Source organism: Musca autumnalis, unplaced genomic scaffold, assembly GCF_047663935.1.
Source record: "Musca autumnalis isolate F117 unplaced genomic scaffold, ASM4766393v1 scaffold_1, whole genome shotgun sequence".
In the NCBI taxonomy this organism is placed as follows: domain Eukaryota; kingdom Metazoa; phylum Arthropoda; class Insecta; order Diptera; family Muscidae; genus Musca; species Musca autumnalis.
Window position 1 is genome coordinate 102266506 of NW_027411644.1, and position 18057 is coordinate 102284562.

Genomic DNA, 18057 nt, shown 5'->3' on the forward strand with positions numbered 1-18057 from the left:
AGATTATTGGTCAAATATATAGTCACCAATATTCCGCGTTCTGGAGCAGTGTAGCGTAACATTGTTTATTAACGTGTATTTCGCACGTATTTACTACACAAATGTCAAAACAGAACCGACAATCGCAAAAATTATAGCATTTTCTGATAAGAGGATCACTTTTGCGCCACATTGGATTACATTTTCAAAACCAAATTTACAAAAAGTAAAAATAAAGGTGATTGTCACTTCTACCTTCTATAACTAGGCGTTTACACCAGACGATTTGTCTTCAAATACAACTCTGATTTACTAACACATACATACATTTGTCGGCTGTCTCCCAGCTGTCTATAATTTTTTCACAGACAGTCGGGTTAACAAATTTTAGACATTTTTGCAAAAATAAATGAGGTAATAATTGGAAAGTGTTGAAAACAAAAGAACATAAATAAAAACAAAATTGTATGTGAACGGAAAACAAAAAGAAATCGATGATTTTCATTCATAATTTTGCAACTGTTTTTGCAGTTGTCGAGACGCCTACATCACACAGGCAAGTTTTGGTTTTTGACAATTGTCATGTGTAAACGCAGGGTAAATGTGTCTTGCTATTAAATTAATGCTCTGTTCCAGAACCTGCAAGAAGCTACTACTTTTTACTACGATAACATTTTTTCCTTTATGTTATCGGAAAAAATAGTAAAAATTAGTAGATTCTTGCAGTACTGGAACAGCCCATAAAAAATATACATTTTTCAATGACACAAAAAAGTTTATTTTAAATTTCTAAAATAATTATTATAATTTTTTTTAAAAATTTACACAATAATCAACAAAGAAATTATAAATAGTATACGTCTTAGCGCCACGCCACTTAAGCCAAGCTATGACCATATGGCGATACAAAATCCCTTTGAAAGGCTGACGGATGTAAATGATGCGGCATTGCAGCAGGATGGTGATGATGATGCGGTGCATGACCATTCATGCTACCATAGATGTCGGTTGAACGTTTCATTGGAGTTCCCGTAAGTAGTTCAGTCATAAATCCAATGTATGTTATAGCCAAACGCAACGTTTCAATGCGAGAGAGACGTTTCTCATAGGCAAATGTTGGAACTTTACGTCGTAGCTTGTCGAAAGCTTCATTCAAATTGAACATTCGTCGTCGTTCACGAATATTTGCTGCTCTGCGTTGAGCCAATGATGCTGTACGGCGACGAGTTTTCTTTGTTGGATTTGGATTGTTGGATGAGGTTCCATTGACTTGACGGCCACTGCCATTGGGACGAGGTGTTACAATCGTACCAACTTGAGATCGTTGCCAAAGAGCTGAAATGATTTAGTAGTAAGATGTTAGTATGTACATGCATATGTATGTATGTATGTGTATAATTTGAAGTCCGGAATGTTCATTGCTCAACAATCACTTGAAGTCAGTCCTTATACAAAATCAATTATATCCAGCTAGCATTTGGAAGATTGTATTTTTTTAAATCACATTGCGGAGTCTTTTTAGGGTCCTTTTGGTGATTAAAAACTGATTAAGTAGCTTGTATTAACAGAAAGGGACTCTAAAATGACTCCCTGTAATGATTAAATGGAGTTCAATTTAAAAAACAACAACAAATGTGTAGCAATCACAAATAAGTTATTGAGGCGTTTAAAATGTGACTATTTTTTTCGTTATTTATTCTCACATTTTGATCTTATGTTGATAGGTGATTAAACAGATAGGTGATTAAACACTGTTTGTTTTGTTTTATTTTTTTAAGCATTATGGTTTGGTTGTAAATAATTCTCATGTACACTTTCTACAAAACTTTGATATAATTGTAACGTATAATATTAAGAGTATAGACAAACACAACACATGTTCAAGTTTTGCCAAGTGAAATGAAGAAGCAGTATACTAACCACCGCGCAACATAAAGGATAATTAAAAGTCAACAAAGCAGAGATGACACAAAACAAAGGAAAGAAGAAAAATACAAAGAAGAATAAAATGAATTTTTTTTTTAATTTGTTTCGTCTAATAAAAATACTCATAAATGAATCCCTAAATACCAAAAAACGATTATAAACATGATTCAAAAAAAGAAAAAAAGAGTCCCGAATTAATCAACAAATCACCAATAAATGGTTAAAATACGACTCGAAAAAAATACTTTATTTACCATCAGAAAATGGGCAAAAATAACTCGAAACTAATGCAGAGGAAGACTTAGAAGAGTCGCCTGAAGTTACGTTTTCCTCCCGACAGAGGAGTCATTTATGATCAGAAAAAGAGCTCATACTCCAGCTTTTTAATCGTGCAGTCGGGTCAAAAAGGCTCGAATTTGATTAGAATTTTCAAAAAATGCTGGCTGGGTACCTATTTTGATGCAGATAGACTTCGGTGAAAAAACATTTCTTCTACTACTTTTTCTAACATGTGCCGCGCTTTCATCCATAAGAACGATAAAAATTTAGGTTGGGCGTTGGAGTAGTAACCCAGCACTACAAAAAATCATCGTACTATGAAAAATAAAGAAAAAAACAGTTATGAAAGGATCAAAATCCGGCGGACCGACTTTACGAGGGCAGTTCGGAAACTTCTTAGCCTAGCACAAAAAGCGCGGTATAAACAGAAAAAAGTTAAGTGTTTTGGAAACTTCCATCTCTGTTATGAACACATGTTAAATTTTGTTTCGATCTGGCAACTCCTTCATATAGGAACAGGTGTTCAAAAAAGACGCATCCGCAATTTTTTTACAATGGAAAAATTGGAAATGAATGCTGTCATTAAATATTTACATAAAAAGGGTTTATCGGGACAAGAAATTCATAATGATATGGTGAATGTGTTAGGTGAAAGTGCTCCTTCATATGCAACAGTAAAAAATTGGGTTGCTGAATTTAAACGTGGTCGTACAAGCATTGAAGATGAACCACGTAGTGGACGTCCAAAAATAGCAAACACAACAGAAATTGTAGCCAAAGTGCATGATATGGTGTTAAATGATCGACGAATAAAAGTGCGTGAAATTGCTAATATCATGGGCACCTCAAATGATCGAGTCCATTTAATTTTGCATGAAGAACTACAGATGAAAAAGCTTTCTGCAAGATGGGTGCAGCATTTGTTAACAGTCGATCAAAAACGCATAAGAATGAACATTTCTCAAGCTTGTTTGGATCGTTTTAAGCGAAATAAAATGGATTTTAAGCGTCGTTTTATAACTGTTGATGAGACATGGATCCACCACTATACTCCAGAGACAAAAGAACAATCCAAACAATTGACTGAAGCTGAAGGAAGTGCCCCACATTTAAAATTTCATGAATTAGACAGATATAGAGTGTTTGGTGAATGTTCGGACGCGCGGACGGACATGCATAAATCGACTCGTAAAGTGATTCTATGTATATTCCTAAAAGGAACCATGGGTCTATCACATTTCCGTTTGCATGTTACACACAAATACATAATACTCCTTACCACAATGTGGTGTAGGGTATTAAAACAAACCCACCAAAGGTTGACGACCCCCGCAAAGGACCACGATCTGCGAAACCTGTAAACCTCCCAAGGCAAGGACGAGTAGACGAGCTACTTGATAAAACATATGATCGATGTCCATGATATTAAAATCATAATAGGTGACTTTAATGTAAAAAATGAAAATTGCCCACGTGTCGGGAAATTCAGTATCTACAGTTAAACATCTGACAATGGTATGAGACTGATAGCCTTCGCAACCGCACAAAAACGTGGTAGTTAGCAATACCAGAATTAAGCATATCGACACCAGGCCAAAAAAAAAATCAAGAAAACAAATTGATCATGTTGCGATAGGCGAATGACATTCATTGAGCGTGTTGGCTGTACGATCTTTCCAAGGAGCAAACATAGACTCCGACGATCATCTTGTTGTAGGAAAGGTACGTACATGACTAAACATAGCAAATGAAGTACGAACAGACAAAACACGGCAGCAATTGCTTAAAGAAAGCACTCCATGTTCCGATAACACATCAACACAGTGGCAAAGTTTAGCCCACTCCATGCGAATAGCCGAGAGACATCCACGAAGGAACTCATGGTATCACCAGGAGTGTCGTGATGGTATCAAAGAGAAGAATGCGGCATATAGGGATACACTACAATCAGTATCAACTCGTAGCGCACGTAAGACGTATTGGGAAAAAAGGAGAAACGTCCTTTCCGTAGGAAAAAAAAGATATTAAAAAAAACGGGAATGTGAAGTCCGTAAATTCTGAAACATCAAACTGAAGACTTTGACACAGACACACCCCCAGTAGAGAGAAGCAAAGTAATCTGGTAACAGATACAGATAATGTGTTTAGGCTATGGGAAGAGCATTTTTCCTGTCGGTATCCAATTCTAGTGAGGCGGCGAAGATGCCACAGATCAAATACCGGAAGATGAGGTGTAGACAGCAATTAAAAAATAATAAGGCAGCAGAAGCCGGTGGCTTACAGCCCGAGCCGTTCACAACCGGAGACGACACGCTGATAATGTGTATGCATAAGCTAGTTAGTACCATTTGGCAGGAAGAGCGCGTACCCGACCTGAGCATCATGTGTCCCGTCCACAAGAAAGGAAGTAAGACTGAATGCTCTAACCTATATTGCGAACGAATTGTGTGAACGACTAAAGACTATGGTCAACGAAATAATTGGACCATACCAATACAGATTTAGACCTTACGTATCTACAATTGACCAGATCTTTACCCTGCAAATGACCCAAGAGATGCAGGTCGACACTTACCACCTTTTTGTAGGTTATAAAGCAAAATTCGATAGCCATATACGTTCAAAAGTATTCCAAGCCATGTCTGAAGTTGGTATCCCCGCCAAGCTGAATCTGTCCTCAGTTCAAATAGGACACGGTGCGCCTTAACTAACTTTAAATGAAAGGTGCTTACACCTGGCAGGTGTTTGTGGATACTGAAACTACAAAGTTCAGAGAAATCAAAAAAACAAAACAAAAAATCGCCGGAGTGATTTTCAGATAAATCGTTGTCAAAGTTAAAATTTTAAGGTTTTTACGATGTTGTTGTTGAAAACTCCCTACAAGATTGACCTTAAGTATTTTGAGAAGTAGAAGTTCAAATTGGGACAACGCACTGACTGTAACGCAATGTCATGCACCGCTTACATCTGAGACGTTTTTGTGGATTCTGAAACAGCAATGTTCATAAATGAGAATCTGCTAAAATGGGTCTGGCAATAAACGGCAACAAGACAAAGCTGATGGTATCAACACAAAATGCGTCCATAGAACTCGGACCAACTGTGAAATTTGGTTCATTTAATTTGTAGATAGTTAAAAACCTCATCTACCTTGGCACCGCCTTAAACACACCAAACAACATCAATTGCGAAATAAGAAGAAATGTATTCACCAACAGATGCTACTTTGGCTTAAGTAAGCAGTTTAAAAACAAAGTCACACCACGTTAAACAAAAATAACACTTTAAAAATTCCTGATATTACCGGTACCAATGTATGGTTCCGAATCCTGGGCACTTGTGCAAGCAGATAAGGCAGTGCTTGGTGTGTTCGAGATAAAAGTTCTTCAAAAGATCTACAGGCCATCTGCGTTGACGAAGAATATCGACGTCGCACAGTGTTGTCGCAGTGGACAAAAATCAAAAAATGAGATGGTAACTTTTATATATGTTTACGTTTCTTTCTTACAGTAAACACATCAGATACGACGAATCTGAAATAATCCATAACGAAGTTATAGCTCTTTAAATATGAAAAATATTTCCCAAGTAATCTAAATCGATAATCGCATGAAAATTAGACCACCACTAAAATAATTATTTCTGAAAATGTTGTTGATAATATTAAAAGTTTTGGATGGGGATTTGACATGTGGGCTATAAATATAAAATTTTAGTACAATAAGTTGACATCAACTGGACATGGGCAAAGTAACGTTATCAAGAATTAAACATTTAAATTTGATAAAAAAAATAAATTCTTAATATTTTGATTTCGGTTCAGATTATATATAGCCCCATATACATATATCTTTTCCCGATTTTGCTACGACTCTAATTTTGATCGAATAGCCTTCACAGTTAATATGTGTTATTTTCTAAGGCCCCTGAGCAGCTACACAGATGTTTACAAAAATCGGTTCGGATTTGGATATAGCCTCCATATATAAGAAAATATTACATATTAAATTTGAAGGCTATTCGATCAAAATTAAACGAGTATTAGCAAAATCGGGAAAATATATAAGGGGGCTATATCCAAATCTGAACCGATATGGACCAAAGTTGATATTTTTCATTCGTGTGCCCTCATAAGTACTTGTGCAAAAATTCATCAACAAGGTCAATGCCTTCTATTTTTGTCCACCTTTGTATGGAAGCGGCAACATTGTGCATCGTATGAACAACTGTGTCAACTATACGACGACATCAGTATAGTTAAACGTATCGAGATACAACGATTTCGTTCGTTGGCTAGGCAATGCCATAAAAATTAGCAACGATGAACTCGCTAAAAATGAGCACTTGTCGATATTTCTGGGGACATTATGTGATTTTTTTTTTCAAAATGGCAAAAACTATCACTATTACTTATTTAATAATAATATGCTACGTATCGTAGTTTCATTATACCATTTCACTCTTGGAGACAATTAAGGCCTAGGTACATAAGCAGCCTTGACTGCTTGCCTTGCTTACTTCTGATAAAAGAATAAAAAAGAGAAGGGCAACCCAGTTGAAATTTGCTCGGCCTTCTTTATTCTTTTATTTTTATGGGCGAAACCTATAACTCCGCGTGTTGCGTGTGCGTTTAAAAAAAACAAAAACAAAATACATATATTTCTATTTGAAATACAAGTATTTTGTTTTTGTATTTTTGAACGCACACGCAACACGCAGAGTTACCGGTTTCGACCTATTATGTCAGAAATGAAGCAAGAAAGCAAGACAAACAGGCGAGGCGGCCTATGTACCCAGGCCTTTATAGCTGAAGGAAAACATTTTTTTTTATTTTTTGTACATTCATATTCACAATGATTTAGGTTCTCATATAGTAGGCTCATTCCGTCTTGGATCCTTTCCATAATGGTTTTATCCTTCTTTTGTAAGAACGTAAGAACTAACACGTAGTTCACTACAATTGTAGGGTGTAAAAGATCGTTTTCTAGGTTATACCAGGAGGATTTCAGTCTCCACTTGAGACGAAAATGACATTAACCACCAACCAGGGTGTATTATTTTCGGGTGGCACTATATGTTTTGTAATCGAGGCTTATTTCGTCATTCTTGAAGTTATAAAAAATCCTTTGTGCTTATGTTTTTATTTGTTCTCGATGTTTCTTTGTGTAATATTTATTTTACTTGTATGTATTCTCAAACAGTTCTGGAATTTTCTTTAAAAGATACCATTTTCCATATAGGGTAAGTGCACCTAATGTCGGCATGTACCAGTAGTCGGCACCTTTTGAATTTGAACTCAAATAACTAAAAATTAAGAAAACAAAATAGGAAAATAATATTAAAAATTCTTCAACAATATTGTCAGCTAACTTTATATAAAATTTCATTGAGCTAGGACCAATTATTATATCGAAATTTAAGTTTTTGTCAGTGAGGGTTTTTCACCACAACCGAAAATGCATGTTTCTTAAGAAAAAAATTGTGGAGATGTTAACCTTATAAGCTCTGTAATTATTTTAAAATGAAGAAATTTTCCACAACATTTTTGTTATATAGGTAGAGAACAGTTAAAAGAACACTTCAGAAAAAGAAATTTTTAAAAAATATTTATAATTGTGCAATTTTTGCTGATGCCGACTTTAGGGACAAAAAAATATAAAATTTGCCTGAAGTCGGCATGGGGTTATAAACATTGATTTTTATCGATTACTTTGGGATAAAAATTGTAAAAAAATGCTAAAGAAATACTTTAAAGGCTAATTAATAAAAAATAGTTTCAATTTGAAAGGAACTTTAGCGATTTTAAGCAATATCAGCCATGATTTGAAGTACGTACGTAGTGGGGTGCCGACAACTGGGTAATAGATGCCGACTACTGGTACGAACTAATTTATTTAAACAATAGCTGTGTTCCAGAACTAAAAAGTTTTTACAATTTTTACGACTTTTACACATTTTACTCGAAAAAGCGTTCCCGTACACAAAAAAGTTGTAAAATGTTCACTTCTCTTTAAACAAAAATGGCGCTGAATGACGCTCTCTTTAAAAACTTTTTACACGACAAATTTGGGCGAGTAAAAAAATAGTAACATGGTTGCCGGCGTCTGATTGGCTGATACGACGACTTTGACATTTGTTCCAGTTTTTTTTGACGTATTTTCCATTTTTCCGTTCCCGAACTATTTCAAAAAACTTGTGTGTGAGAACAAATTTTTTGCCGTTCTCTCTTTTACGAGTTTTACCATTAAAAAGTACGGGAACGAAGCTAATATGTTTAAATTCCCTTATTGTTTGAAGTAAAATCAATAGAAACGTATGTAATAAACTAGAAATGTATAAATAACTAATGCTTAAGCTATAGTTCTATCAAATATTTAAGAAAAAATGTAAAGTATGCATTTTTTTCTTTATTTAAATATAACATGCCGACTACTGGATCATATCATGCCGACTATCGGGGAATGGTGCCGACTACTGGTGAAAAAGCAGTATTTCACTAAAATTGTATTTTTTGCATGTTGAACAGAAATAATCAAAAAAATTGTTTATATAATCTAAAACTACACAAAATAACGAATCATAACAACTTAAATTTAATTTGATTGGATATTTAGACTCGGAATGACATACGGCTGAAGATACGAGAATCCTTAAAGTGCCGACTACTGGTGCACTTACCCTAGTTGCAAAAACATAAAAACATCTCAACTCAAACAAATTTGGAAAAAATACTTACCCAAATCACTGCATGGAAATCCAGTAATTAAATCCTGATAGGGCACAATTGGTGGAGGTGGTGGTGGAGCAGTGTCCTGAGCCCACAATGGCTGAAATGGTACTTCAGACATGTATGCAGATTCCGGAGGATGTTGCATATTAATTTGTTTAATTTGATTCAATAATGAGTTTTTAACTAATTATTAATTATTTTCTTTGGTTTTCTTTGGTATCCTTCTTATAATTCTATTCGTATTAGAATCACTTGTGGTCTCTATGAGTATTTTGCCTCTGTTCAGTCTTTTCTATTTGGAAGTTTTCATTAAAATGTACCCGAGCGTTTTTGTAATATTATTTTATATCTCTCAAATTCTACTAAGAAATGCATTTTCCTTTAAATCCTGTTCAATATAGGGGTTGCTCAGTGTTGTCACCATTTTTCTTGTTCTCTATTCCAATTGGTAACAGTTGTTTGCATTTTGATTGGTTAACTTGAAGAGGGTGACTTTATCCCAATTGCACTTATAGTTCAAATGTAGATGGCACTATTTGTGGTTGATGAATGTGCTATATTCAACAATTTAAATATTAACGGTGCGCCTTAACTAAATTTAAATGAAAGGTGCTTACACCTGGGAAGTTTTTGTGGTTTCTGAAACTGCAATGTTCATAGATGAGAAAAATAAAAAAAAAAAACAAAAAAAAATGGGCGGAGTGATTTTCAAATAAGTCGCGGTCAAAGTTCACATTTTTAGGACTTTTTTAGGTTTTCACAATTTTGCAAGCCCTATCGAAATGGGATTAAAGAAAATGTTGTAGCAGTGAAAATTCTCTGCAAGATTGACATCAATGGTATTGCCGTAGGTTTTACCATTTTTGAGATACAGAAGTTCAAATTGGGACAATGTACTGACTGTATGGCCCCATATAAAACAATGTCATGCAGCGTGCACCTTAAATAACATTGAATGAAAACCGCTTTCATCTGGAAAGTTTTCGCGGATTCTGAAAAAGCAATGTTCATATATGAGAAAAATCCAAAAAAAGAAAAAAATCGCTGGAGGGATTTTTAAATAAATCGCGCTCAAAGTTCACATTTTAGGTTTATTTTAGGGTTTCGCCATTTTGCTTGGAAACAGCAAGTCCTATCGAAATGGGGCTAAAGAAAATTTTGTAGCTGTGGAAATTCTGACTGACTGGTATGAATTGTTCCTAGATTTTACCATTTGTGAAATATAGAAGTTCAGGTCACATTTTTAGATTTTTTGTTAGGTTTTCACGAGTTGCTTGAAAACGGTAAGTCTTATCGAAATGTGACTAGAGAAAATCGTATAGCTGTGAAAATACTCTATAAGATTGGTTTTCGTAATTTTTTCCTGGGTTGTACCATTTGTGAGATATAAAAGTTTAAGTTGGGAAACTGCAGTCATGACCTCGTTTTATAAGCAGATTGTCAAAATTTGAACTTCTATATCTCAAAAATGGTAATACCTACGAAAATATCGTACAGGACAATACTGTAGTGAATTTTCACTGCTACAATACTTTTTAATACCGTTTCGATAGGGCTTGCGGTTTCCAAGCCAAATCGTGAAAACCTAAAAAAGGCATAAAAATGTGAACTTTGACCGCGATTTATTTGAAAATCGCTCCGTCGATTTTTTTGTTTATTTTTTAAAATTTTCTCATATATAAACCTTATAGTTTCAGAAACCGCAGAACCAGGTGTACGCACCTTTCATTTAAATTTAGTTAAGGCGCACCGTGTATTAACACTTTTACCTCGGTTTGCTTTTGATTCCGTTTATGTCTAAAATGTATATCTTGCTTCAAATTTCTGAGCCTATGATAATTCAAAAAGATCTCTAACGATTTTGCTTGGAAACAGCAAGTCCTAGCGAAATGGGGCTAAAGAAAATTTTGTAGCTGTGGAAATTCTCCAGAGGATTGACTATTATGATGTGTTCCTTGGTTTTACTACCATTTGTGAGATATAGAAGTTCAGGTCACATTTTTAGGTTTTTTTGTTATGTTTTCACGAGTTGCCTAAAAACGGTAAGTCTTATCGAAATGTGACTAGAGAAAATCTTATAGCTGTGAAAATTCTCTATAAGATTGGTTTTCGTAATTTTTCCTGGGTTGTACCATTTTTGAGATATATAAGTTTAAGTTGAAACTGCAGGCATGACCTCGTTTTATAAGGAGACGATACAGACAGTAAATTGTCAAAATTTGAACTTCTATATCTCAAAAACGGTAATACCTACGTAAATATCGTACAGGACAATCTTGTAGAGAATTTTCATTGATACAATACCTTCTTTAATACCATTTCGATAGAGCTTGCGATTTCCATGCAAAATCGTGAAAACCTAAAAAAAGCATAAAAATGTTAACTTTTACCGCGATTTATTTGAAAAACCCTGCGGCGATTTTTTGTTTTTTTTTTAAATTTTTCTCATCTATGAACCTTGCAGTTTCAGAAACCGCAAAAACTTCCCAGGTGTAACCACCTTTCAGTTAAGGCGTACCGAGTATTAACACTTGTGCCTCGGTTTGCTTTTGATTCCGTGTATGTCTAAAATGTATCTCTTGCTTCAAATTTCTGATAATTCAAAACGAGGCTCAATAGATCTCTAACGACCATTAGACATAATTGTCAATAATTAAGTGATGAAACATTCCATAGGTTTGGAGCTAGACGATGTCGGTTCAACACAAATATTTTTTTGGAGCGTTGACGTGTACATTTGTACATTTTGATTAGGAAATACCCCATGTAAAATCGCTGCATACATATGGTAATATTCAAAAAAGTTTTACAATCGTTGAAGTTGATGTTTACCATTTAATAAATAGTGAACTGTAAATATATTTTATACAATATCATTCAAGCGTTTTAGCCACGATCTCATAATATCGACCATAAAAAATAATCTACGTGGATGTTGGAGTAACATAAAAAAATGCGTAAAAATTTGTTGAAGTAAACAAGTTTTTTTTGTATTCTTTCTTGATTTCTGACCAAACCACGCCACATTCAGACCTGTGATGAAAGAAAGAATTAACAAGTAAAACAGCGGTAAGTTCGGCCAGGCTGAACTTTTTATACCCTCCACCATGAAATGCTCTGAGCTAATATGGAATTATTACTTTTCTTTCTGTTGCGAAAGTACCTATGCCCATAATTTTAAGTGGAGAAGTTACTTCGCAACTACGCAGCAAAAAAATCCTCCCAAAATAATGGGTTTTGTATATTGTTTCATTTGGCGATATTGTTTCATAATTTTGAGAAGAAATGTTTTCTGATAAATGGAATGAAAAATCCTTTAGTAGATTATTTTGTTCTTTTAGCTCAGTTCCTTCCAAGTCCCTTTTTCACTAACAAATTTTACAAAATCGAATATTTCTTTTTATTTCTTTATTTTATTGTCCGAGTCGATCGGACAAAAATTAGCTGAGATATGAGCGTTAGAAAAAGAAAGTTCATTCTGATTTAAATTTAACATCGAAGTTTGAAATGCGGTTTTCTCAAAATGACATTTTGGAATGCAGTGCCCAATGTAGCTCGAAAACGGATGATCCGATCTTCATATGTTTTTGTGGGATTATTATACATATAAAAAGTTTGTACTTAAGCGAGAGACTTTAAAAATATGGAGAAATGTTGATATTGACAGTTCACAATTTTTTAAAAATAGATACACGCAAAAAATACGGCCTCTCTAACATATGTCCCAAACATATTTTGCAGCAAACATATATATGTTTGCAACAGTCCCAAACATAATATATGTTTGGGTCTGCAAACATATATATGTTTGGGTGCAAAGATATTTATGTTTGGGTGCAAAGATGTATATGTTTGGGTGCAAACAAATATATGTTTGGGTGGAAACAAACACATGCACCAGTGGGCGCTTACTGAGAGCAAGGGAGCGTAAAATTCAATGTAAAACACTTTAAAATGTGTGCTCACATGCTCTCAGTAAGAACTCACTGGCTATCTCTATAGTATACACACAAATGTTGTGGTTTTTTATTGAAAGGCAAAAGAACAACAAACACATAGGTACATACAAAATTCCAAAGAAATACATAACACACTTTAATAAAAGAAAAACTGATTGAAATAATTTGTAAATAGTCTCACGTAGTTGAACGCTTCTCCTTAGTTGTGAAATAAAACAAATTGTCCTCATAGTTGAAATCATCAGCGGGGAATCGGCATCTAGAATCAAATGATTATGTAATGTAATAAATAAATATGGATATGCCATATTTCAAATATACATAAGTATGTAATTACCAATATTAAATGCGATTTCTTCCTTGTCCAATAAAATAATTCCATTCAACTTTCCGATTCAATTATAAAATGTATTGGGCATTTAATTTACTAAAAAGCACAATTTCTTTCAGAAAACACAAAACACTGATTTATTCACTCACTTTACCGTCTTGACTCTACAAAGGCAACTAAAACACTGAAGAAAGAAAACAAGTAAAAAAGCATTAAGTTCGGCCGGGCCGAACTTTTCATACCCTCCACCATAAAATATTCATTCCTGTACCCAACATTAAGTGAGTACGTTAAAATGTCAGATAATGTACATAAAATGCTTCATTCGGGAGGCCCTTTTTTATGGTGCCTATATCTAACTGTTGACAATTTTTGGTGGGCTAGAAATTGGGAGGTACTGTTATATAGGGGTTATAATAAAACATGGGCCTATGTTGACAGTTTTTGATGGGAGCCTTTAATGTCAAATAACTCCTAATTCCGTTAAAAAATTTAGCTAGAATCCTCAAAATATCGAAAATCGGTACATAACGTGGGAACTTCAAATGTCATTAACAGCTAGTTCGGAGGTATCTGGGCTATACGAAAATATGAACTTAAATGAAAAATTTTTGTTGACTTTTAAATTTCAAATTACAGAAAGTTCGTCCAAAAAATAAAGCTAAGGTACGGAAAATCGGGAGGTTTGTTTTGGGGCTATACAAAAACATGGACCTACGTTCCGTTAAACATTTTAAGTAAAATCCTCAAAGTACCGAAAATCGGGAAGTATCGTTATATTGGGGCTATGTTGAAAATTGTTGATGCAGATGTGTGGTGACCACTACAACCTTCAAATGTCAAATTTCAGTTAGTTCTGTTAAAAATTGTAGCTAAAATTGCCAAATTACTGAAAATTGGGAGGTACCGTTACATGGGAGCTATATCCGAACATGGACCTATGTTGACAATTTTTGATAGAGAGGTGTTGTGACCACTAAGAACTTCAAATGTCAAATTACTGCTAGTTCGGTTTAATATTGTAGCTAAAATCATCAAATTACTGAAAATCGGGAGGTACCGTTATATGGGGCCTTTCTTGACAATTTTTGGTGGAGAGGTGTGGTGACAACTAAGAATTTCAAATGTCAAATGTTCAAATTACAGATAATTCGGTTAAAACTTGCTGGTAAAATTCTCAAAATACCTGAAATCGGGCGGTAAGGTTATATGGGGGCTATTCCAAAACATGGACCTATGTCCACTAGTTATATAAGTTTATTGACATTTAAGAACCCTAAATGTCAATTGATAGTTAATTCAGTCTGAAAATGTAGATAAAAACGTCAAAATGCCGTAAATCGGGGGTACTGTTATATGGGGGCTATACCAAAACGTGGACCTAGGTCCCCAACTTTTGTTATATAAGTTTAGTTAAACTTAAGAACCCTAAATGTCAAATTATAGCTATATCGGTCTGAAAATGTAGCTAAAAACGTCAAAATACCGTAAATCGGGGGTACCGTTATATGGGGGCTATACCAAAACGTGGCCCTATATCCACAACTTTTGTTATATAAGTTTATTGATACTTAAGAACCCTAAATGTCAAATTATAGCTAAATCGGTCTGAAAATGTAGCTAAAACAGTCAAAATACCGTAAATCGGGGGGTACCGTTATATGGGGGCTAAACCAAAACGTGGACCTATGTCCACAACTTTCGTTATATAAGTTTATTGACATTTAGGAACCCTAAATGTCAAATTATAGCTACATCGGTCTGAAAATGTAGCTAAAAACGTCAAAATACCGTAAATCGGGGGGTACCGTTATATGGGGGCTATACCAAAACGTGGACCTATGTCCACAACTTTTGCTATTTATGTTTATTGATACCTAAGAACCCTAAATGTCAAATTATAGCTAAATCGGTCTAAAAATGTAGCTAAAAACGTCAAAATACCGCAAATCGGGGTGTACCGTTATATGGGGGCTATACCAAAACGTGGACCTATGTCCACAACTTTTGTTATTTATGTTTATTGATACCTAAGAACCCTAAATGTTAAATTATAGCCAAATCGGTATGAAAATGTAGCTAAAACCGTCAACATACCGTAAATCGGGGGGTACCGTTATATGGGGGCTATACCAAAACGTGGACCTATGTCCACAACTTCTAATATATAGATTTATTAACACTTAAGAACCCTAAATGTCAAATTATTGCTAAATCGGTCTAAAAATGTAGCTAAAAACGTCAAAATACCGCAAATCGGGGGGTACCGTTATATGGGGGCTATACCAAAACGTGGACCTATGTCCACAAGTTTTGTTATATATGTTTACTGACACTTAAGAACCCTAAATGTCAAATTATAGCCAAATCGGTCTGAAAATGTAGCTAAAAACGTCAAAATACCGTAAATCGGGGGGTATCGGTCTGAAAATGTATCAAAAAACGTCAAAATACCGCACATCGGGGGGTACCGTTATATGGGGGCTATACCAAAACGTGGACCTATGTCCACAACTTCTAATATATAGATTTATTAACACTTAAGAACCCTAAATGTCAAATTATAGCTAAATCGGTCTAAAAATGTAGCTAAAAACGTCAAAATACCGCAAATCGGGGGGTACCGTTATATGGGGGCTATACCAAAACGTGGACCTATGTCCACAAGTTTTGTTATATATGTTTACTGACACTTAAGAACCCTAAATGTCAAATTATAGCCAAATCGGTCTGAAAATGTAGCTAAAAACGTCAAAATACCGTAAATCGGGGGGTACCGTTATATGGGGGCTATACCAAAACGTGGACCGATATAGCCCATCATCGAACTTGACCTGCCTGCAAACAAAATACGCATTTTCCCAAAATTTCAGCGTCCTATCTCCATTTTTGTGGATGCTAGAGTGATTACCACAGACGGACGGACGTGATCAGATCGACTTAGAATTTTACCCTGATCAAGAATATATATACTTTATAGGGTCGCAAATGAGTATTTCAATGCGTTACAAACGGAAAAACAAATTTAATATACCCTCCATACTATGGTGGAGGGTATAAAAATATAAATCATACCATTTCTTCTTCGCCTGCTGCTAAATTGGTTAACAACAACAAAACAGGAAACACAAGAGTTTGACGCATAGATGCCACCAAATCCCCCTTCTTCGCTTCTACGTCTTCTATTATACAATACACACAACTGTTATTATAAAACATCATTCCACAGCCGCGAGCGCACTGTTATTACTCTCGTTGACAAACATCCTCTCTCCGCCCATGAAAAAAATGTTCTATGTTTTACCCAAACATATCAAAATGTTGCAAACATATATTTGTTTGGACCCAAACATATTATGTTTGGATCCAAACATATTATGTTTGGATCCAAACATATTTTGTTTGGATCCAAACATATATTTGTTTGCAACCGGTCCCAAACAAATATTTGTTTGGATCCAAACATATTTCTAACATAAATTTTTCTGCGTGTATTTATTAATTCCGTTTCGCTTATGTACAAGCTAAGTTCTTCATAATCCCACAAAAATATATACTGATCGGTTTATTCGTCTTCGAGCTACAGTGGGAACCCCAAAACGCTTTAATAAAAACAGGGTTTCGTAGACGGCCATTTATTTGAACAAAGCTTTTTAATATTTTTCAACAAATTCTCAGAAAGTAGATTAAGTTATGCTCTTTCAGATAAAGGGACAAATCTATCACAAAAGTTTCGTAGGTTTTAAGAAAAAAATTATGAAAAAGGGTTTTTATTGGGTTTTTTAACTGGGAATCACCTATTAACGCTCTCGAAGAATTCTAAACTCCATTTTAAAACCTGGCCATGAATTGCTTATAATGTTTACTGCATGTAGTCCTTATTATCTGTATTGTCCCTTTATTTCCACATAGTCTTGTGCCAGACTATGAACATTTTCATGAAAATGTTTTGAGCTTATGGGTAAGAAGGGAGAAAGCTATCTCCTTCACCTCCTCTCTCTCTTAAAAGTTAAAAATATTCATGTTATATTTCCATGTCTGGCGCACGAGTTATTTTCTCACGAAGACAAGTTCGTCCCAGAAAATTCTCGTGCTTGTACTTTGTTGCTATGTAAGATGCAGTAGAAACAATATAGATATGAATTTTACTTCATATTTATGTTTTGTAGTTAAGTATTATATTCGAACGGATGTCTTTTCTCAAGAATATGTTAGGAAAAACCAATAGATTAGCCTATATGGACCCAAATATACGAAAAAGTTAAAAATGTGTGCATATTTTATTAAGGTTTAGCGGTATAGGAATTTACACTCGGAGTAGACCCGGAGTAGGACCCGGAGTCGTGAAAAAATTGTTCTGGAGTCGGAGCCGACCCAAAAATACCTCGACTCCGGAACCCTGGTCCAAACTTAGTTTAAGTGTGAAGATGGGACATATCGGTCCACTCCTTCGGGTACGTCCCCCACAAAAGATCACAATTTTTCTTTAAAATGGGAGCAATTGATTTGGTCCAAACTGTGCACATCGTATTATATAAAGTGAAGTTTTGGAGTGAGTCAATACTTCCTGAGATAATGACCCAAAAGCTCCAAAACCCTGCCGGCACATACTAAAATGGCGTTTGTGCAAAATAAATCAAAAACTTTTTCAAAAATGCTTGAGTTGGAGTATTCCCCCAATGGCTCAACTTCGTTTATTACCCTCTATTACAGAGAGTAATGTTTTTCAAAACGAAAGAACACAAATGTTGTGGTTTTTTATTGAAAGGCAAAAGAACAACAAACACATAGGTACATACAAAATTCCAAAGAAATACATAACACACTTTAATAAAAGAAAAACTGATTGAAAT

The 18057-nt window shown here is 34.8% G+C and overlaps 1 protein-coding gene across 1 annotated transcript; it reads right to left on the reverse strand.

The window, feature by feature from the left end:
* Positions 1-792: 792 nt before the first annotated feature.
* On the reverse strand, positions 793-9059 carry Fer3 (48 related 3). Its single transcript, XM_073986801.1, has 2 exons — positions 8921-9059; positions 793-1314 (listed from the first exon to the last, which is right to left on the reverse strand). Exons 1-2 carry the CDS (start codon positions 9057-9059, stop codon positions 857-859), a joined length of 597 nt encoding a protein of 198 aa, XP_073842902.1. The 3' UTR covers positions 793-856.
* Positions 9060-18057: the final 8998 nt, after the last annotated feature.